This window comes from Natator depressus, chromosome 11 (assembly GCF_965152275.1).
Source record: "Natator depressus isolate rNatDep1 chromosome 11, rNatDep2.hap1, whole genome shotgun sequence".
Taxonomy (NCBI): Eukaryota; Metazoa; Chordata; order Testudines; family Cheloniidae; genus Natator; species Natator depressus.
The window spans coordinates 59,422,301-59,443,727 of NC_134244.1; the positions used below are offsets into that span (position 1 = coordinate 59,422,301).

Consider the following 21,427-nt stretch of genomic DNA (forward strand, 5'->3'; position numbering starts at 1 on the left):
GATTTACGCATTTGGAATTTAGAAAAAGAAACTCATAGAAATGTAGGAATGGAAGGGACCTTGATAAGTCATCTAGTCCTGTCCCCTACTCTGAGGCAGGACTGCGTATATCTAAGCCATTCATGACAGATGTTGGAATGGTTTAGAGGTGTATAAAAACCTCCAAGGATGAGATTCCACAGCCTTCTTAGGTAATTTGTTCCAGTGCTTAACTACCCTTACAATGAGGAAGTTTTTCTACTGTGTAACTTAAATCTCTCTTGCGGCAATTTTAGCCCATTACTTCTTGTCCTGTCCTCAGCGATTAAGGAGAACAATTTATTACCATCCTCTTTATTAACAACCTTTTACAGACTGTTATGTCCCCTCTCAATCTTCTCTGCAGACTAAACAAACTTAATTTTTTCTCGTAGGTCATGTTTTTAATTTTTATTGCTCTCTTCTGGGCTTTCTCCAGTTTGTCCACATCTGTGCACCACAATTCAGTAAAGAACTGGACAAACACTACTCCAGTTGAGGCCTTCAGTATTGAGTAGAGTGGAAGAATTACTTCTCGTGACTTTCGTGCAGCACTCGTGAGCTGTAGCTCACAAAAGCTTATGCTCAAATAAATTCGTTTGTCTCTAAGGTGCCACAAGTACTCCTTTTCTTTTTACTCCTTCTAATATATCCGAGAATGGTGCTTGATTTTTTGCAACAGTATTTGTTGTCTCATGTTTTGTTTGTGATCCACTAGAACCCCCTACATCCTTTTCTGCAGTACTCCTTCCTAGGCAGTCATTTCTTCTTTTGTATTTGTGCAATTGATTATTCCTCCCTAATGGGTAGGTGTTTCCATGTTGATGCACTTGGCTCTTACCTCTTTATACTCCCTCTGTTTTTGATTTACTTAAATCATCTTTCTCCTTTTTTCCCCACCTTCAATCTTGTCCCACAGGAGACAGAAAAAACTTTTCTACCTCTGACCTCTCTGAAGTCCTGCCAGAGGAGATTGAGGAGGATGTGAAGGCTGCTGCAGAGATCTCCATGGGGACAGAAGTATCAGAAGAAGATATAAACAATATACTGCATCTCTGTGACCAGGTATATATACATTTAGAGCTTTAATTTAAGATGTGTAGCAATGTGGGCTGCTTTTTCTGCAGACAGCTGTTTTCCTAAGGAGCAGCTTTCCTGTGGTTGCTCCAGCACACTTTCTTAATGGCAGTGATGATTCCTGTATTGTTGCTCGCCTGATGTACAAACATGAGGGCGCACAGTCACTACCTCATCTGATGCCATCTTGGGTTGCTGACATGGAGAGGAGACGAAGTTATTGGATAAGATTGTGGGAGGAAGGCTAACATATATTAAATGAAAAGTGCTTGGAGATCCTTAGAAAGAAGAATGCTATGTAAATTCTAAGTTTTTATATAGCCCCTTTCATCTCTGTTTCAAAATACTTTATAAAAGTGTGGTGCTAGCCCCATTTTGTAGATGGGAAAACTGAGGCCAACATTCTTGTAAAAGATAAAACTCCCATTTCAGTGGTGCAGAGTCAGGCTATTTGTTACTTACCCAAGCCAACACAGTCAGTGACAGTGGTAGGATGAGGAGTAGAGAGTTCCTGGCTCTTAATCCCAAACTAAGTCTGCTGTATCATGCTGACTGCCCATTGATTTTTTGTGTCTAACATTTTTTGAGGTAAAGAATATCCCATCTTAAGAGAATGGTTAGAAATATTTGTGTTAAAATGGAATGTTCCAGATTTTGTTTTACAGAAAATGGCCTCAGTAATTGTCCTTCACTGTACTTGGCATATTGGGGTTTTACTGATAGTAACAGCATAGTGAAGAGAGATACAGATCCTATGCATTGTATTCATATGGATCTGCTGTGAAGCTGCCCATATAAAGCTTTTAGGTAAACCTCACTTTTGGCTCTGTTAGGATTTCACACCCCGTTACATTTCAATGTGCTATAACTCACTCACATTATAAATTTGAATTATACAAATAATTCAGTAATACAATTACAAATTCACTAACAGCCTCTTGACTGCAATCCTTGTGCTTTCCCTTTTTGACACACACATTAACACTTTTACAGCTGGTTGTTAGCTGTTAGATTCCTTTAACCTGATCTTCCGATGTGTCTGTGCCAGGTGATTGAGATCTCAGAGTATCGAACGCAGCTGTATGACTATCTCAAGAACAGAATGATGGCCATTGCACCTAACCTCACTGTTATGGTCGGGGAATTAGTCGGAGCAAGGCTTATTGCTCATGCAGGTAGGTCACTTTGATCAGTATACAGCAAGTTAGATGTGAACTGACTTCACCAGATAAGTCCATCAACAGCTTTCCCTAAGGACCTGGTCAGTTGAAAGCATTGTGCTAAGCTCTTGATGTAAAACATTTTGATGAAAGCCAGAAGAACCTAGTGTGGTGTCAGAATATTGGCACAAGCACAGAAGTAGTCGATGATGATTCATTTTTCAGTTTGCCTGACTTCTTTTCAGAATATGAGGGCAACTTAAGTCACTACCTCTTCTGAGACGTTTTCTGAGCCTGTTGCCAACAGTTTGGTCACAGCTGAGTTAATCTGTTAGGAGACTGACTTGAAAAGTGTTAGGTTTATCTCACCTTCTCAAAGTGTAGTGCCAGCTACATATTGTGCTGTCAGCATTCTTACTGCAGAGTGCAGTCAGCACTACTCATTAATCTAGTGGGATGTTTTGTGTCAAGTCAGTCTTCCCATCTCCTTTCCAAATGAAACCTGGAGATACAGAATTGGTCTCAAGCATTGTTACTTCAGTAGTAGAGGATCAACACCACTTCCCCTCCTCCTCAAAACTAATGTAAATCATTTTGTAAATCCTCCACCACCAAAGTTTGAAACTTGTCTCCTACCTTCACTCATTTCCTAGTATCGGTCCCAGACTTGTAAAGTTATGTCTACACTGCAGTAAAATACCCACAGCTGGCCTGGGTCAGGCTTCGGGACTAAAAAATTGCAGTGTAGATGTTTGGGCTTGGCCGGAGCCTGGGTGCTGGGACCCATGGGGTTTCAGAGCCCAGGTTCCAGCCCAAACCTGAACATCTGTATTGCAATTTTATAGCCCAGCAGCCCAGGTTAGCTGACCCAGGCCAGCCACTGGTATTTTATTTGAGCATAGGCATACCCTTAAGCTGTTCATATTCTGATTAAATTGATAATCTGTGACTTTTTCTACCCTAGGTTCCCTTTTGAATCTGGCTAAACACCCAGCTTCCACTGTTCAAATTTTGGGTGCTGAAAAAGCACTTTTTAGAGCCCTGAAGACTAAACGGGACACACCCAAGTTTGGCCTGATTTATCATGCTTCCCTTGTGGGACAAACTACTGCAAAAAACAAAGGAAAGGTGAGTTGCTGAAATGATTTATTTCGCTAGTTAGCTTTTTCCTATTCAGGTGAATGTCTGTGGAGATTAGATGGATAACTTTACAGTCCTGATAGGGATTTTTCCACTGCATGCTATACTTCTCTCTCTCTCTTGTGATGGTGTGCAGAATACCACTGCACCACAGATCTTGCCGTCAGCTGTCACTCTCTTTCCTATTAGAAAAAGGGAACAGAGTTATCAATGCAAAAATCTGAGTGATAACTTGAGTGACAAAATCCTGCTGGATTATGTGATTAGCACTGGGTATCAAACTTTAAGGTGCGTTAAATTTCTTTGCTGTTTGGTAAAATACATGAACAGAACATTAGGCTTCCTCAGCTTCAGAGGAGGAAATCCTTGAAATCATAGGCTTCTACTCCATGTTGGAACTAACAGCTTATATTTAAAGGACATGGGGAATTTTAAAGGTGTTTTTTGGAACATGACTTTGAATGTGTGTTCACATTGAGGAAAAAGTTCTTCGATCGTTTTTTAAAGGCAGATTGCTTCCAGTGTATATGTCAAGTTGGCCTGATGTGAGAAGGGTGGATGGTGAAGTAAAGTTACCATATCAAAAAAATCTTAACGCTGAAGTGGCTGAATGGGATGTACTACTTATTTTTGGGGCTAAATGCTACTACTAAGGGTCATTTTATTCTCCTATTTCTTGACATGATTTGCAGATCTGAGTACATAGTGAATTACTACCGTGTGTCCCATCTTAGCATTTAACACTCACCTTTTTTTCCAGATCTCTCGAATGCTAGCAGCCAAAACTGCATTGACTATTCGTTATGATGCCCTTGGAGAGGACTCCAGTGCTGAAATGGGAGCTGAGAACAGATTAAAAGTAGAGACTAGACTGAGACACTTGGAAGAGAAAGGGGTGAGCCTGGGATGCAGCGTTGAAAAGATAATTAAAGTTATTCAGGAGAGAGGAGACTTTCATTTTGTTTGTTTTATGTGCAGGGTGAGGGGTATGGTTCTGAGAATACTCTTCTCCCAACTCCTCTTTCCTGCATAAGATTATGGTACTTTCCCTTGCCATACTTTTCCCTGGCCTAGCCTGGGACAGAAAGCGGGGGACTTGAGGGTGAGCCCATCCCTGCATTCCTAGGCCACCACTTGCATTAGCTTTCCCTCATTCCATATCTACATTTAGATGTCAATGTGAAACCTCAGTTGGGATCAGGAGCGTGAGAGAGATGCAGACATGTTCCACTGGCATTGCTGCTGTGGCTGCTTGATATTTTGTGGCATTTCTGTGTCTGGGAAGTAAGCTCCCTGGAGCTTTAAGGATTCTTCCCTTCTAATATTGCCCACGATACATGTAGTCCACAAGAGCTCCCTCTGGAGCCAGTAAACAGAGAGCCATTGTGCGCCAAAGAGGATGCAAAGTGCTCCGTTCTTTTCTCATCACCAAGTACGAAGCACCCTGCCTCCCCACACCAGCATTGCATCTGTCTACGTAATATGTTGCACTTGTGTCAGTATCATTGCCCTCTTCTGGGTGGAGTATCCACCCTGCTTCAAGTATGTGGTTCTGTTTAGCTGCAGTGGCTGCAGCCTGTAAAGCTTAAACATTCTACTACAATACTGAAGCTTGTGACATTTCCTGTAAATTACAAAGAGGGATCTGCACTTCGTGAACCTTAAACGGGTTAGAAATGCGGTGCACTTGACACCTACGTTTCTAAATCCAAATTAAGACCCCTCTCATGAGTTTGCCCCCAATAAGTAAATATTGTTCAGTTATACTTCACTGGCAGCTGAGAACATGTGGCTTTTTTGCCAGGCATTGCATGCCTGTCTTTGCAGTTTTAATTTCTTTCAAGGGCTGTGCAGTTTGTTCTAAATTGTTTTTGTTATGAGTAATTTGTTTTTCACTTCTAAATTTTTGTCCTAGATAAGAAGAATAAGTGGCACAGGAAAGGCCTTGGCCAGGGCAGACAAATATCAGCACAGGAGGTGAGTAGTTTTCTGTTCAGCTTGGCAGTGTATAACTTTATTTTTATCACCCTGGGACTTGGGTTTTGATCTCTGTTGACTTGAGTTCTAGGAACATTTTTCATGCACTTAAATACTGGCAATATGCCCACTGCTATGTACCACCTACTTTAGAGAATGGGTTGCTGAGACATCCTCTGGGAGAACATTGGGTGGTATTAGCATCAGTTGTGAAACTTTGATAGCTCTGAGGATCAATGACTAGCTCTTTTATTTCATGCTAGTCAGAATTATTTAAAATTTTAGAAATACAGGGTTTAGGTAAACTTTTTCCCCCCATAACACGTTTGAAAGCCACACTAGAAACTTCCTTTGACAGGTTCATTCTAAAAATGCTCACATTGTGCTGAGCAAATTTTCATCTTTCCTGTTTGGATCCCATACAGGATCAATGTTACTGGGTCCTTAACAGTAAATGTTTTGTGTATCCTGATAATTTCTGGTACCTGCAGTGGTGCTGGAAAGTGCAGCTCAAGAAGTGAAACATCCAAGTGTTGGGAAACTGGCATAAACAACTGACAGGTCATGACTAATTGCACAGGTGTGACCTGAGGACAGTTCAGCTTAGTTTATTTACCCCAGTGAATCATCTGTTGCAGGTGGACTATGGGTATGTGTGCAGCAAAAGCACTGTTGAGAGGGTAGCTCTGTCAGTTATTATTAATCAGCATTGCACACTCAAACCCATAATAGCTGCTTCAATCCTGGCTGCCAGTCACAAAACTCCCAGGAGAAATCTTCAAAAACTTTTAGTGATGTTCCATGGTGTGGATTGGTTCCATGATGTGATTTATGGCAGGGTTTTACATATAGAAAAGATTTGAAATGGCAGCAGGTGGAGCATCAGTGGCTTTTAGGGTGGAGAGTAGGAGGGTGGTCTGATACTTGTATATCCTCAGCCTGTTGACTTGGGGAGTCCTGACTTCCTGGCTGGACATGTGTGCACAACATTTCAGCACTAACAAATGGAACTCTAGGTTTAAAAGGAGAGTGGATTAAAGATAATTTCCAATCTGTGTGGCTCAGTTTAGCAGTCAGGAATAGAAAAGGTGAGATGTACATTTTTACCACAAATAAACTGTAGAAATTACTATTTCTGAGTTTTCAACAAGATGGCCACTTCTGGTAGAAAAGTAGCAGCTTTTCTGATGCTGGTAATGTGGGAGACAGATTGTAAGTCAGATTCTACCCTACAGTAATACTGGTTTAACAATAAAAATAATTCTTGGTGTTGGCTATTTCAGGTGTTAAATGTCAGTTCTCTTTATGACTGAAAATGTCTTGGGGAGCTTCTGTTACAGTCTGACATGGACCACCCCTGAGTTACTGACAGTGTTGCTTATCTAATTTTTGACCAAGATGGCCTTCACCAGTCGGATCAGAAATACCCTTCTCACAGTCTGTGTAGAGTGAGAGACGCTTACTGCCACATGAAAGCTTACAGTTACTGCAGCATGGGGTGCAGTTTCTTTTCTGAGTCATGAATGTATCAGACCGCACATAAAATCAATTGTATGGTATTCTGTAGAGTTGGTCCAAACACCCCTTTCTCCCCCCGAAAAGCTTTGCAAGATGTTGAACTTTGCTTATCTATAATAGCTAATTGTAGCCCTTTGATCATCAATAGTATTTTAGCGATGACCAAAAGGACTATTACTATGGTGGTGCTCTCCTCCTGTCACCACTACTGAAGCAGTATATGCATACCCGTAAAATGTTCTGATTGTTAGTAGGATCTATATTTAAAACTCCTTTCTGCTTCAGTAGAAATACTATTCTTAACTGATGCCAGAGACCGTGCCGTAGCAAGTAACTGTCATTGGATAGGACAAGCCTTTAACTGCCCCAGGGCCTGGAACAGATGTTGCGATATTGAAGGAAGTCTGAATAGAGGAGTGAGCAGAGTACTGAGATGGGGACATGCTGCTGAGGGTGGCTAGAGCTGGGAAGGTTCCAGAAGAAGCTGGAACTGAATAAAGGAGAAGTCTCAGGGTATGTCTACACTGCGTTTTTAAAGCCTGTTGTAGTGAGTCTCAGAACCTGGGTCTACAGACTTGGGCATGTGCTATGATGTTAAAAACAGCAGTTTACGCATTGCAGCTTGGGCTGTGAAACACACCCCCTCCTTGCGTTTCAGTGGCTGAGCTCCAGCCCAAGCCCGAACGTCTGCATGGCTGTTTTTAGCACTATAGCATGAGCCCAAGTCTGTAGACCCAGGCGCTGAGACTCTGCTTTTAAAATGCAATGCAAACATACGCTAAGACACTTGAGAGCAGAATTCCCAAGACGAAAATCAGAACCGGATATCTAACTGCCTCTTGTGCCTTTAAAAAATCATCTGGCGTATGGACACTGTTAGGAGACTTTCTGAATTGCAGGGACTATCTATACTGCATTTTAAAACTTGCAGCAGCGTGTCTTGGTGCCTGGGTCTACAGACTTAATTCACATTTGAAAACATAATCCTGGCTATACAAACAAAATAATGGGGTCTAAACTAGCTGTTAACCTTCAAGAAAGAGATCTTGGAGTGATTGTGAATAGTTCTCTGAAAACATTTGCTCAAGGTGCAGCAGCAGTCAAAAAGGGTAATAATGTTAGGAATCATTAGGAAAGGAATGGATAATAAGACAGTAAATATAATGCCACTATAGAAATCCACGGTACCCCACACCTTGAATACTACATGCAGTTGTAGTAGTCTGTTGCAGGGCAAGTACACCCAGTCATCCTGGGGGTGGGGCAAGGGCATGGTAGCCCCGTAGTTAGGTCAGTTGGCTGCCTTCAGCCTCTGGGCTGCATGGCCCGATGGCCAGCATCAGTGGGACTCCCCTTGTCTGCGGGGCAGCACGGCCTAATAGCTAGAGCCAGTCAGATTCCCCTGGGCTGTAGGGAAGCCTGGCCTAATGGTCAGAGTCAGTAGGTGGGGGTTTGGTGGGCTGCCCCCCAAATAGGGCAGCTGGGGTAGGGGCACCTGGGCCCTCCCTGCTATACCTAGTCCCAGCCCAGCGCCCTGGTAGTGGCAAATGGGTTTGCCACTAAGCAAGCAGGGAATCTGCCTGCAACATGCCAACTGCTGCAGAGACACTGGCTGGTCCACCCCTGGACTACTTCCTACTGTGACGCCTGCAGTTGAAGTCACAGTGTCCTCGGAGTCTCTGGGCTCCTTGGGTGGTGGCTGCAATCTCCCTGGGACGTCCTTGGGTACCTGCCTGGGCCTTGGCATTTCCTGCTCCCGTGGTCCGGGATCCTGGCTGCTCCTCAGCTGGAGCTGGCGTGGTGCATCCTTCCTCCTTGGTGGCCAGCCCAGCCTGAGCAAGGCTGCTCCCTTTTTATACTGCAGCAGCAGTTGGAGCATGCCCAGCAGGGTTGAGGGGGCGTGGCTTCTGCTAGAGTGCTGCCCCTTCCACTCCAGTGTAGGGCAAGTACACCCCGCCATATCGTCCCATCTCAAAAAAGATATATTAGAATTGGAAAAGGCACAGAGAAGAGCAACAAAAATTATTACTGGTATGGAACAGCCTCCATATGAGGAGATATTAAAAAGACTGGGACTGTTCATCTTAGAAAAGAGACCACTTTTCTAAAGGGGGGGGACGGGATATGAGAGAGGTCTGTAAAATCCTGAATGGTGTGAAGAAAATGAATAAGAAACATTATTTACCCCCTTCACATACAACAAGACCCATGGGTCACCCAATGCAATTAATACACAGCAGGTTTAAAACAAACAAAAGGAAGTACTAATTCACACCGCGCACAATCAACCTGTGAAACTCGTTCCCAGAGGATTTTGTGAAGGCCAAACTATAACTGGGTTCAAAAAAGAATTGGCTGTTAGCCAAGATGGTCAAGGATGCAACCCCATGCTCTGGATGTCCCTAAGCATCTGATTGCTAGAAGCTGGGAGTGGACAACAGGGGATGGATCACTTGATAATTGCCCTGTTCTGTTCACTCACTCTGCAGCATCTGGCATTGGCCATTGTCGGAAGACAGGATACTGGGCTAGTTTGACTATTGATCTGACCCAATATAGCCGTTCTTATGTTATGCTTGTGCAGGTGGCCACACCCTCTTGAAGGAAACAATTCTTCAGGTTCAGCTGTGGAGAGAGCAACATAATGGATGACATGTGGTCTCAGACTAGAATAGAATTGAAATCTTGATTACAATGACTATTACAATAAAAAGTAAAATTCAACACCTGAACTGGCTTTTCTGTGCAGATGAGACAGTTGTACTCTGTTTTCAGTGGAGTTGTAGCCTTGTTGGTGCCAGGATATCTTTTACTGGACCAACTTCTGTTGGTGAAAGACACCTGCTTTTGAGCAACACAGAGGAAGAGCACTGTATAGCTCAAATGCTTGTCTCTTTCACCAACAGAAGTCGGTCCAGTACAAGATACTACTTGTTTCTCAAATTGCACAGCTCCCATGTTTGTTTGTTCTCAGTAAATGGAAACCAGTCCACCAGTGATCCTTCACTTTCCATTCGTTGTGCTGTCTCCATTGAAAATCATCCAGTGAGGAGATGTTGGTAGAGAATTGAAAGTGAGCATTTCACCATTGTATCTTATTTACAGTGCTGTTTCTTCCCTTGCAAGTTTGCAACTTAACTTACTCAGTTTTCTTCATTCCAGTGAAGTGAAGATATATGACCCCTCTGGTGACTCTACACTCCCAGCTGTTCCAAAAAAACGTAAAATTGAAGAGGTGGAAGAAGAGGAGACGGAGGTGAAAGCAAGGAAGGTCAAAACCGAAATTAAAGGTTGGTTACTGTATTTGTGTCTAACTCATCGTTTCCTGCGAGCATTGTATAAAGGGAATTAGAGTGGCCTGTCAGAATACACAACTGTTTTCCATGAGTTTGACATGTTTATTTTTTAATCTTCTTGTGGGCTGAAACTGGACTGGTATTTGTTTTATATACATTTCTAAAAGGCCAGTGGTGCTGTAAGCATAACATAGACGAGGTTTAAAAACAAACAAAAAAAACCCAGCCTCAAATGTCTATTACAGAAATATTTGCTGAGTAGATTAATCATTCATCGACATTGTCTGGTATCATGAAAGGAAATGGCTCACATTTAAATTTGGCATTGTGCTAACTTGTTTATCCCATTTACTATGAGTATGGATAAACCCCTATTATCCAAATAGTTTGGGTCATATCCAAAATTGGGGAAAATCAGAATTTCAAGATAAATGACATTTTAGAATTTCACAATCTGAATTTCAGATAATTAGGGTTTGGATAATAGGAGTTTATTTGTATGTGTGTTAAAAATAACCACTCCATTCTAGAGTGATAGACTTTGATAGGCTAGCTACCAGCTCTGAGTTACCTTGTGAAAGATCTTGGATTGTAATTTCGGAATCATGAGGTTTTGTATTGAGAATGGCTTTGCAAACTGCCTAGGCAGCTATGCTAAAAAGCTACTTCTTCCTCACTTCCAAAAATCAATATAGCTCCCCTGATACTTGCTCTGGTGGAGGAGCGCAGAGATGCTGCTTTTTAGTTTCCCTGAGCCAGAGTTGGCTGTGAGCTGCTCCAGGTTATGTCAGCTGCAATGATCTAAATCACAAGAATTTACTCCTGGGGGAATTCTGCGCCAAAAAATTACAAATTCTGCACACAATATTTTAAAATTCTGGAAATTTTGTGTGTCAAAATAACACTATATAACCACACCAGTTTCAATTGTTTTGGTAATTTATTTCAAAATTCCTGTCAGCGAGTATGTCTAACAACACAGAGACCTACAAAAATTCCCCCTGGAGTAGAGAGTTAAAGAAACCCCTATGACAACCCAATTCCTACTTCTCTGCCCCCTCCCCCCTAGAGCTCAGCCAGGGGGGCCAGACATTCCTTCCTCACCCTGCCTAGCACCCAGAGACCAGCTGCAGGGCCCCCACCCCCCCGTCCAGAAACTCATACACCTTCTCCCAGCCACAGCCACTCCTCACCCCAGCCCAGACATTCACACCCTCTACCCCCTAGAGGCCAGCTGGAGGGCCCTCCCGGCCCAGACATTCATATTATCTCCCCACCAGAGCCCAGCCATGCTCCCCTCTCCCCAGCCCAGACACTCTCACCCCCTACCCCACAGAGGCCAGCTGTGGGGCCCCCCAGCCCTCTACCCTCCAGAGCCCAGGGATCCCGAGGGAGAAACTGCCTGATGTTGAGTCCCAGGCTTGCACGGAGTTGCTTGCATGCTGCCGCCTCCTTCCTTCAGGGCATGCTGGGAACTGCAGCTGCTGGGAACCCTCCAGTTCGCTCCCCCTCACACTGGCCTTGTCTTCTATTTCCGAGCTGGGCTCTGCTGGTCCAGTGGTCCCTAGTGGCAGCCAACATCTCTGCAGCCCATTTCTGTAGGGAAAAAGGGAAATTCTGTGCGCAACATTAATTTCTGCAAAATTCTGCATTGAGCAATGGCGCAGAATTCCTCCAGGAGTAAACAATGGCTGGCAAAGGCTGTAAGAGCAGCCAGGGCTTCTACAGGAATGTCTAATCCACAACCCCCTCTCTACAGCCACCATTCTCCATGTACCAACATTTGGACAGTGAGGGTGATTTCAGAGCAGTTGTGCTGGCTCTGCATCATCCTCAGGTTCCCTAATGCCAAGGTGATCTTCCTGGGGGCTGGCTATGCTGGCTTTATGGCATCTTGCACTGGTGGAATGGCTCACAGGCTCTGTAACTTAGCTGAGTTTTGGGCCTACCCTCTCCCGTGATACAGATGTATCTTTTTCTGTACTGTTGGGGGAAAAGGGCCACATCATGACTTTTGCCGTGATATTTAATACGATAAAGAGACAAGGACACATGGGAGTGGTCTGTGATGATTTTAATGTTCTTTGCCTAATTCCTTTTGTAGTATGTGGACATTTTTAGTCACTACCTCTTCTGAGACCCTTCTGAATGTGTTGTCAGCACTAAAGTAACCCTTTATTATAGGCACAGAATTGTTTCCATAGACTACCTTTCCATTATAAACCTAGATGTGAACCACTCATACTTATGTCCCTACCCCAAAACTGCCCCAGAAAACATGGTGCCTTGCTGACATTTCTCTCAAGTATTCTCCCATAACAGTGGTTCTCAAAACTTTTATACTGGTGACCCCATTCACCTAGCAAGCCTCTGAGTGTGAAATCCCTCCCCCCCATATAAATTAAAAACATTTATTTATATATTTAACACCATTATAAATGCTGAAGGCAAAGTGGGGTTTGGGGTGGAGGCTGACAGCTCACGACCCCCCATGTAATAACCTCGTGACCCCCGAGGGGTCCCAATCCCCTTTTTGAGAACCCCTGTTCTAAAAGGAGAAAATCTACAGGCAATTCCATATTCATCAGGTATGGTTCTTAAAGATTAGTTTAACATTTTTTTTACTCATGAACATGTCTTCTAATGGGCTGTACCACAAATACCTTTGCCTACTAATCATATCTCTGATTCATTTGGCCTCAGTGATTACTGGTGCCTCTTAACACTTTGGGGATGTATAAAGCTTAGTTTTGGCGAGAGCTTGGAAAATCAGAGCCACCAATATCCTGTGCAGTGGGCAAACTTCAGCGTGGTTCAGTGGATTGGCAAAGTTATGTTGCATATATGTTAAACTTTGTCAGATGTCCTGGTTTTGTTGGGGAGTCCAGAGCTGAGCCATGGTCCTGTCTTTCCAATAAAGAGGTGCATTGGCGAGACACACATCTTAAAAATCTAACTAGCTGCTATGATCTGCAAACAAACTTTCTTCAATTAGAATTAAGGGTGTAAATAGCTCAGGAAAAATAAATCATTAAAATCTACTCCAAAAAAACCAAAATACCCAAAAAACACTGAAGAGCTACAAACTCCTAAGTGAAGTTAGAAGTGAGAATTTGAGTTATAGGAATGCCAAGCTGAGGTACCGTAAACCACCTTCATGGTGTCTTTCATCCTCCACCAAAACACACAGCCGTACATCTTACTTCATGGCCAGTATTAGCAACATATATGCTTTGCGCTAATGTTTACAAAATTTTCCCTTTTCATTTGTGCACCCTGCCCATCCAGACCTTTTTTCAACTCTAATTCTTTTTAAGCCAGTTGTACTATGCTTATTAGTGCACAGATATCCCAGTCATGACTGAGGCGCTATTGTACTAGGGGCTGTACACACTGAGTTAGGCAGATCTGAAGAGCTTATTTATCTCTTACCATCCATGTGCAGACATATCCTTTCTCATTGTCCTCTTATACCCTTTAAAATCACAACCTCACAAGGTTCACACATTACAATTGTATCTGTATAGTTCACAAACCCCTTTCCCAGCCACCATTCTGCTCAAATCCAAACTACTGTTTATCCTTTGCGTGCCGCTGCAAAATAGAACTTTACTTAGCACAGCACCAGTCTACTCTCAATCCCAATGTACCTCTTACTACTTTCCACCCGCATTTAATCAGCTATCCACCTTACACCTTCCCCATCCTGTGGCCTGGCCATCCACCAACCTGTGTGGTATTCTCTGAAACAGGACAGATCGTGACCTCACTGTTTTCAGGTAGATAACAGAAGAGCTGGCATGTCCATTGTGTGTTGTGGCAATGGTAGCTTAAGAAGTTTGGCAGGTAGTTCTAAGTGGCGTAAGGAGTGCACTGGATGGCAGGCTAAGACTGTTTCTAAAGCCTTAATTCTGCATTTCTACGTGTATACACCTAAACCCCAAATGTGTTTAGGTTCCTTGGCTTTAACTTTTTTAAAACGGCAGTGCTCTAATGAGGTGTTTTCTTAACTTAGCATTACAACGTGAAAGGGACACCACCTTAAAAATCATGTTTGTCTGAAATCTTTTACCTAATGTTACTGTAACAAAAATAAGAGAATTTATTTTCTGTCTCCTCTGAGCATTTGGTAGCACTTTGGATGTTGCTTTTCAGTGTTTCCCTATTTGCGTGGATCCGTCAAATTGAAACCAGGGGCACACACGTGCTTTTTAAACACAAAGGTTTGGAACCACTTCAAAAATTGGCAGGGAGAGTATCTGAAGTCACTGAAGTTTTTTTAAACTGTCTAGAAAATAAGTTGACACTCTCCCTTGAACACCACTATTTCAGTGGGGGCGGGAAGCCCGGTATGAATCGATGGGAGTATATGTTAGACAGAATGACTGGAGGTGTTAGCCTTCTAACATGACCACTAATAGTGCTAACCAGTACCACCCGTAAAACATTCAGCTTACATTAAAGGTCATAGTGGGCAACTATGGCTTGTCACTAAAACACCTGTACTGCAAGAAGGGGAAGTATCTTCTTTAAAATAAATTAATGGTATTAACCCTGCAGGGCAGGCTCAAGTGATGGGGGCTACCTATCAGGGCACATTTTAATCATATGCTGTTTGACCTGTCGTCTGTACACTGGAAGAAGTGGGTGGAGTATGATGTGTATACAAAGTGCTTGGTATGTAAAAATGCATTAAAGATTTTCGTGTGGTAAAACACTCATGGTGGAACCCAGGGTACTGATCCCTGCTCTGTATAGGTGCTGGTAGGTACATCAGTCAAGTTAAGCTGTTCTGGGTGCTCTTCAGTCTGTTTCAAAGCCTGCTGACAAAGGCTTTTAGCTCTCTTGTCAACTACTGTATTGCAAAGAAACCCTACTGGGGTGAGTGACTTGCCATTGCCAGGTCTGGAGGGAAAGAACAGCCTCCCTGGAGCTGTTATCCTCATTCTGTCCAGGTTCGAACATGTGAAATCTTGTGATGAGCTCTGCTGGAAACTAGCAATTTAAGTCTTTATTAAGGCATCCTACTGCTCGCTGTGAGAAATTACAAGACCCATGAATACAAAATACATTATTTTGTATTGAAATTTATGACCGTTCCCTTGGTGTTTCAAAGCAGATGACACAGTAATAACACAGGTTATTTTTCAAAGGTAACCACCCAGCATGTTGCCTGAAAATTCAGTCTTTTTTGCTCAGTATCCCAACCAAGCGAAAACTTACAGTACAGCAAATTTCAGAGTAGCAGCCGTGTTAGTCTGTATTCGCAAAAAGAAAAGGAGGACTTGTGGCACCTTAGAGACTAACCAATTTATTTGAGCATAAGCTTTTGTGAGCTACAGCTCTCAAAATAATGTATGCCACATTGTTTAGCAAGATAAATGTATGAGTACAATTATTTGTACGTTACTACTTCTCTTTACATGTATATTATCAATTTGTGTAGGAGGTTATATTACATGCACACACATTAGTTGCATGTTGGCCTGCATATCTGTTGTGGAATCAGTTTATTATTGTACACACCAGGCCTTTCATCTGGAATCCTCTTCTGATGAGGGTTTCAGCATTTTTTTATTGGTAAACTGCATGTGTTGCTCTATTTTGCTGTATATGTAACCAGGCATTTTATACACTGGAGTCAATATTGTGTCTTATGTCCGCCCTTGAGGCAAATGTTAAAACGTTCTTTTGTATCATATTACTCTTCTGCTGGTCTGAGGAGTTAATTCTGCTGCTCCATTTTTGTAAGTTTAACGGGAAGTCCAAGTCTGTTCAGTTTATTTTGTCTGAGATGTTTCTTTACTTTTTTGTGTTGTTTGATTCACCTTCTCACTTTCAATATGAAATATGTTCTGATTTTTGGAAGTGGTGTCAGAATTGTTTCCTCTTTTGAGTCATGACTATGTGCCACAAACGCTGCTGGCATCAGCGTTCCAGTTATGTAGAAACTGAAGTATTGTTGCGACATCATGAGTTTGCGCATTGCAAGGCATTGCGTGCTAAAGACCGTGGTATCCAAGACTGACTCAGTTAAGCAAAGAATTTAATGAGGTGGGGCTCTAGTGGTAGTGTGGACCCTGCTGCATAAGATGTCAGATCAGTAGTGCTTTATGCTTGATTTCTCTGTCTGGAGGTTTCTAAAGCTAAATGGAGTGGGGGTGTCAGTGTGTTATAAATTAGTAGTAGATGATACTGTACTTGCCTATACAGTCTGTTGGAAGACAGAACTGAAAATTAATCGTAGGTAGTTGTGTGCTCAGATCTGTTTGAACGATGAAATTTTGAGTCTTAAGCAGAATTGTGAGCCCTGATACCAGCAGGCAGTCGGCATGTGAAAAAGGGAGATATCGTGGAGTGAGAGAAAAGAAAGGTGGTGCGGAGAGGCAAAACTGCATGTCAGCCTCCTGAATGCACTGTAACACGCGCAGCTTCATTCTCTCGTGTAACACATACAGTGCAGCTGCGGCTTTCTTTCTGCCTTAAATACTTCTGGCAACTGACAGCCTGATTTTTTGCTTTTCTGTGATATAGAAGAGGCTGATGTAGAGGAAGGTGAACCGGTCAAAAAGAAGAAAAAGAAAAAGGAGAAAAAACAGAGAGCTGAGGAAGAGGCAGCTTTGGCTGAAGAGCCATCCACTAGCACAGCAGTGGAGGTAAGAAGGGAATCATTCTAAATGATCAGCTGTGCTGAAATCTGCAAGGATATTTTCTTTCTGAAACAGTGAGGGGGAGAAAAATACCCACGTCTGTGTAGCTCAGTGTATGGGGACTATTGTTTTATAGTCTCTTCAGCCCTTTAATTTTGTAATATTCAATATTGAAGGGTACAAGAAGGGTCAGATTACAAATCAGGGTCATGGGAAATTCATGACTGTCTCCAAATACACTATTTCCTATTCTCTTACCCTCATATTTTGAAATGCAATCCCTAACTTCTACCCTCCCAGCTCCGCTTAATGGCCACTACTCTTCTAAAGACTGGACAGGGTGTCCTTCAGTCCACTCAGTGGTATTCACTCAGCAACATCCCTTAATTGCTCAGAAAGATTTCTGTGTGACACTGGGGCTGCACCATCATGTTTCACTGCACCAGCTGGGCTGCTGCAGTGAGTCAAAAGATCTGCTAATTGGCAATATAGAGTGGCCGCCACACAACTAAGCCCTGAATGAATGCCCTATTCTTTAAATGTTTTCTGTTTTGGGCCGCCAGGGGTCTGAAACCATGCTACCTACAATTGTGAGCTACCAGCAGTGGTGACTCACTACAGTTTCTCCCATGAAGTTGGACAAGGATTTTTTTGAGACCTGTGCTAGCCAAACCATACTGTAAACCTGTGGAGTACAACCCAGAAATGGAGGGAATGCCAGTTGGGTTGCGCCCCTCTGGCTGAGTACTAAAAGCTGGGGTCACTAGAACACAGTGGGTGCTTAAGGAGGGAGGGAGCACCTCACTCTTTGCCCGTCCCACTTCCCACCTAATTCTCAGGCCACTTCCCTGCCTGCACAGTGCTCAGCTCCAGAGGAGGGGTCATAGCACTTCAAGGAGGCTGTAGAGCTGGCCCTGCAGCCCCTCAAAATGGAACTCTCCCATCCTTGATGTTGAGTGCCAGGGAGGGGAGGAAAAAGCATTGATAACAGCAACTCCTTCAGGCCACATCCCCACCCACCCAGTAGCCCCAGCTGTTCCACTCTATAGCACTCCTATAAGACCCCACCACTCAGAACCTTCCAGTCTTTCTCTCTTTGAGCCCAAACCCACAATGTTGTGGCTACAGTATGTTGGGAGGTTATGCGAGTTAGGGGATGATTTTTCAATCTGGTTGTGGACCAGAAAGTTTGAGAACCTCTGACGCATGCTATCTGAGGAGTAAGATTTAATAGTTACCCTGTTCTGTGCTAGTGGTGGAATTAGCACTGTTTAGAAAGAAGCATGAACATTACCTTGATTTTTTACAAATGAACTTTGGTTCCGCTAAATGCTGAAATCTGCAGAAGAATCTCAATTGCAGACCTCTATTGCTGATGACGTCTTCCCATATGGATAATAAAGGATGTCTTGCTTTGTGAAGTCCTTAGAAATTAGTCTGTTCTGTGGCCGAACTCCATGTTTGCAGGCTTCAGCTTGCCCTGCTTTGCATTGGAGGTAACTATGGATTCCTGCAGTCCTGTGAGCATCCTTTTCTTCAAGAAACTAGGGAAGGAAATGAATGAGTTTGTGGGCCCCTAACGGCAGTTTTGTTAACATTTGTAAACCCCTTTGTGAATATGAGCAGCACTACCCAAGTCCTGAGTTATCTAGCTGTTCCTGTTGGTGTTCTGCACTACCTGTTCGTTATCATTTGTTCATAGAAATATTTCCTTTGTTTTGCAGAGTACAGAGAAAAAGAAGAAAAAGAAGAAAATCAAAGTAGAGCAAGAGGACTAGTGGAGAGAAATAATTAATTTGGCTACTTCAATTCAGAATATATTCCCTAGAACACTTTCTCTTTAAATACTTGCTCAAACACCATAACGTTCCCCAATAATGGGAGAGGACAGGTGTAAGATGAATTTGATAAGTATCTGCTGTCCCTTCCTCAGAACAAAATATTTGTTTTTGGCTCCTTAGGTGGACCTCTGCCTTATTGCAGTTTCTTTAATTGAGAAGGTCACAACAGGTCTTTGTTCATATATGGTCTATTGTGATACTGAATAAAAATACACTTTTTGTATATATCTTGAGCCAAGTTTGTTTTGCTTCTTTCTGATTTGCTGGCACACAGTAACCAATTTAACTAACGTTTCTAAGTCAATTTAATTTTGTAAAATGTGTAACTATGAAGAGGAGGATCTGGCTTTCTTACCTTTTTTAAACCTTAAAGGTTTTTGTTGTGATTGTTTTCTAGAAAGGCAATTCAAAAGCTGCAGTACAATTCCAGTATTTTTCATTTAGAAGACACACCCTAAAATTATTGTGAATAGCTGTGTATTCATAAGAATGTTGATTTTTACAGAAGCCAGAAGAATTGTGTGTAGAGCAGATAAGCTACATTATCAGTAGTGTTCAGTGCAGTTTTCATGAGAGACCTTGAGAGAATCTGGAAGCAAAGATTACAGGTTTTGCAAATGACTGACAAGACAGACTTATGTTTGTGGTAACCTGAGTGAACTTCTAAATTGTCTTTTATGCTTATCATTCAACAATTCCATTTTACTTGCCACTCAAAAATCCAAAGGATTGAGTTCATCAGCTGTTTAGTGACTAAACTGAAAAGGAAAGCTTTTCTTTTGTTTTCAAAATAGAAATGACTTATTTCCACTATTGTTAAATGTTTTTATTGCTTTTGGGTAGCAAACAGTATACTGCACTGCTGAACGTTCAAAAGACTTATTTGATCCTGACTATAAGGGTTTACAGTAGAAAAGCAAATTCAACTTTAATTGTATAATTGACCTTTGCCCAATATTTAGTGTAGATTACCCTTGCATATTACTCCACGCACTCCCTTTTCTTATCGTTTTTTATGAGGCATCTTATATTCCTCCCTAACAAAATGCGGGATTCTGTCTCTGGCTGGAAGACATTTGATATCTGCTTTAGGTCATTGCAATTGATGATTTTATGTGGTAGATAATTTATTGACCAGCTCTTCACATTTTAACTGCTTGTCCATGTTTGCGTTGTGGCAGTGTAAACGGACATATTTTGTTGACTCTCTAATGAAAATGTTAATCTATTTGCTTAATTCACCCCTCTTGATGTGTAGAGAATGCAAAATTCCTCCTCCTTCTCTGCCCATGTGAATGCTTAGCCATTGCCTTCCCTGGGGTTCCAAAGGAGGGCAGCTCTAACTAGCAGGGAGAGGCTTCTCAGAAGATGCTGTGAATCAGCATATCTGGCACCTATCTCTGGCACCTCCTACTGCTCTGAACCCCCTGCTTATCCTTGACAGAGCCAGGGTTGCTGGTCCTTGTGCTATTGCAGTCACCCACACGAAGTGATCTTTCCCCCACTTGGAGCTCTGTGCAGTGGAATTCTCCAGAGGCAATCTCCAGAATTTGAGAGCATTCTGATTTTGCTAGCTAAGTAATAGACCACATTAAATCGGAATCTTGCAGTAGAAAGAAAAAGCATGTGCAATTATCCATGAAAGACAGAAATCTTTGATGTAATGCCCTGAGCTTTTTTATGATAAATGTATTCTCAAATACAAATAATTACAGATGAGGGATTTCATTATCTTCTTTCACATTAATGTAATCACTTCCCCAAAAGTCTTAAATTATGTATTCAGTGCTCAGATACTGTCCTGTATAATTTATCTGACTCGGAAAATTTGCATGAACATTTTATTAGCCAAACAAAAGTTATCAGTCAGATCAGGATTTTTAAAGATTATTCACATTTCCATGTTCTTTTAAGTGCTGCAGGTTCTTACACTGCAAACCAAAACTGCACTGTAGAAAATGGGGTGGTGCTGAAGGCTTTCAGTGTTTTGGTGAAGGTGATGGGCCTTTTGGACCAACGAACATGGGAGGGAGACCGTTCAAGTTTTGGATCCTGTACAGGTGATGCATCGCATCTCTTCTTTCCCGCTGTCCCTCTTTTGAGCAAGGCTGGGGATTACTTTGAAATCAGGGTTCTGGTTTGAACTGCTTGAGAGCAACTAGTTGTCTGACTACAATATTTGGATAAGCATAGTTCTGCAAAAACGGCCAGTGAAAGGGAACAATGTTATGTTGACCCTAAAATGATAATCCCTGTACTCCAGAGTTAACGAGCCTGAATCTGTTTGCTGCTCTAAGTATTTAACACTGGCTTGGTTACACTGAGTTCCCCCTTTGAAGGTAGTATTCACTGCTATAATGGCTTTAGAAAGGAATGTGAGCCGTGCTGCTTAGAGGAAAGTATAATTTTAAATTTGGCTGTGTGTAAAATAAAAAAGAAACTAATAAAATGGATTCAATATAAAAGTCCTCAAGTAACATGGGTACAGAAACTTCGTTTTAGACCTGGATGAAATTGATGGCAGTTCAGCAAGGATAGTGGGACCCATACAATCACAACTGCCATATATGCTGCTCCATGGAAGGAGGGAATGGCTAAGGCCTTTGTAGAAGCTTCACTTTACTTTCAAGGGCTTTTGTTATCTGAAATGTGAGCTACTGCTTCTTATCTTTTCAACTTATCAACTTCTTTTGAAAGAGATTTTATGAATAAAAGTTTGACACTGATCACTGGGTCAGGCCCAGAAAACT

At 42.3% G+C, this 21,427-nt stretch overlaps 1 protein-coding gene and 3 non-coding genes across 4 annotated transcripts in view; all 4 read left to right on the forward strand.

Annotated features, from left to right (window-relative positions):
- Positions 1-18,624, forward strand: part of NOP58 (NOP58 ribonucleoprotein) — a 36,061-nt gene extending 17,437 nt beyond the window's left edge. Inside the window, exons 8-15 of the mRNA XM_074967945.1 lie at positions 938-1,083; positions 2,144-2,270; positions 3,220-3,383; positions 4,156-4,290; positions 5,311-5,372; positions 10,053-10,180; positions 16,721-16,842; positions 18,561-18,624. Of these exons, the coding sequence (XP_074824046.1) occupies positions 938-1,083; positions 2,144-2,270; positions 3,220-3,383; positions 4,156-4,290; positions 5,311-5,372; positions 10,053-10,180; positions 16,721-16,842; positions 18,561-18,614 (938 nt within the window). The 3' untranslated portion in view covers positions 18,615-18,624. The remainder of the gene's footprint in view (positions 1-937; positions 1,084-2,143; positions 2,271-3,219; positions 3,384-4,155; positions 4,291-5,310; positions 5,373-10,052; positions 10,181-16,720; positions 16,843-18,560) is intronic.
- Positions 1,199-1,283, forward strand: LOC141996330 (small nucleolar RNA SNORD11B). Its single transcript, XR_012641536.1, has one exon. It is a non-coding gene; the product is annotated as a small nucleolar RNA SNORD11B (small nucleolar RNA).
- On the forward strand, positions 2,455-2,540 carry LOC141996328 (small nucleolar RNA SNORD11). The gene has a single exon (XR_012641534.1). It is a non-coding gene; the product is annotated as a small nucleolar RNA SNORD11 (small nucleolar RNA).
- LOC141996329 (small nucleolar RNA SNORD11) lies at positions 12,245-12,328 on the forward strand. Its single transcript, XR_012641535.1, has one exon. It is a non-coding gene; the product is annotated as a small nucleolar RNA SNORD11 (small nucleolar RNA).
- Positions 18,625-21,427: the final 2,803 nt, after the last annotated feature.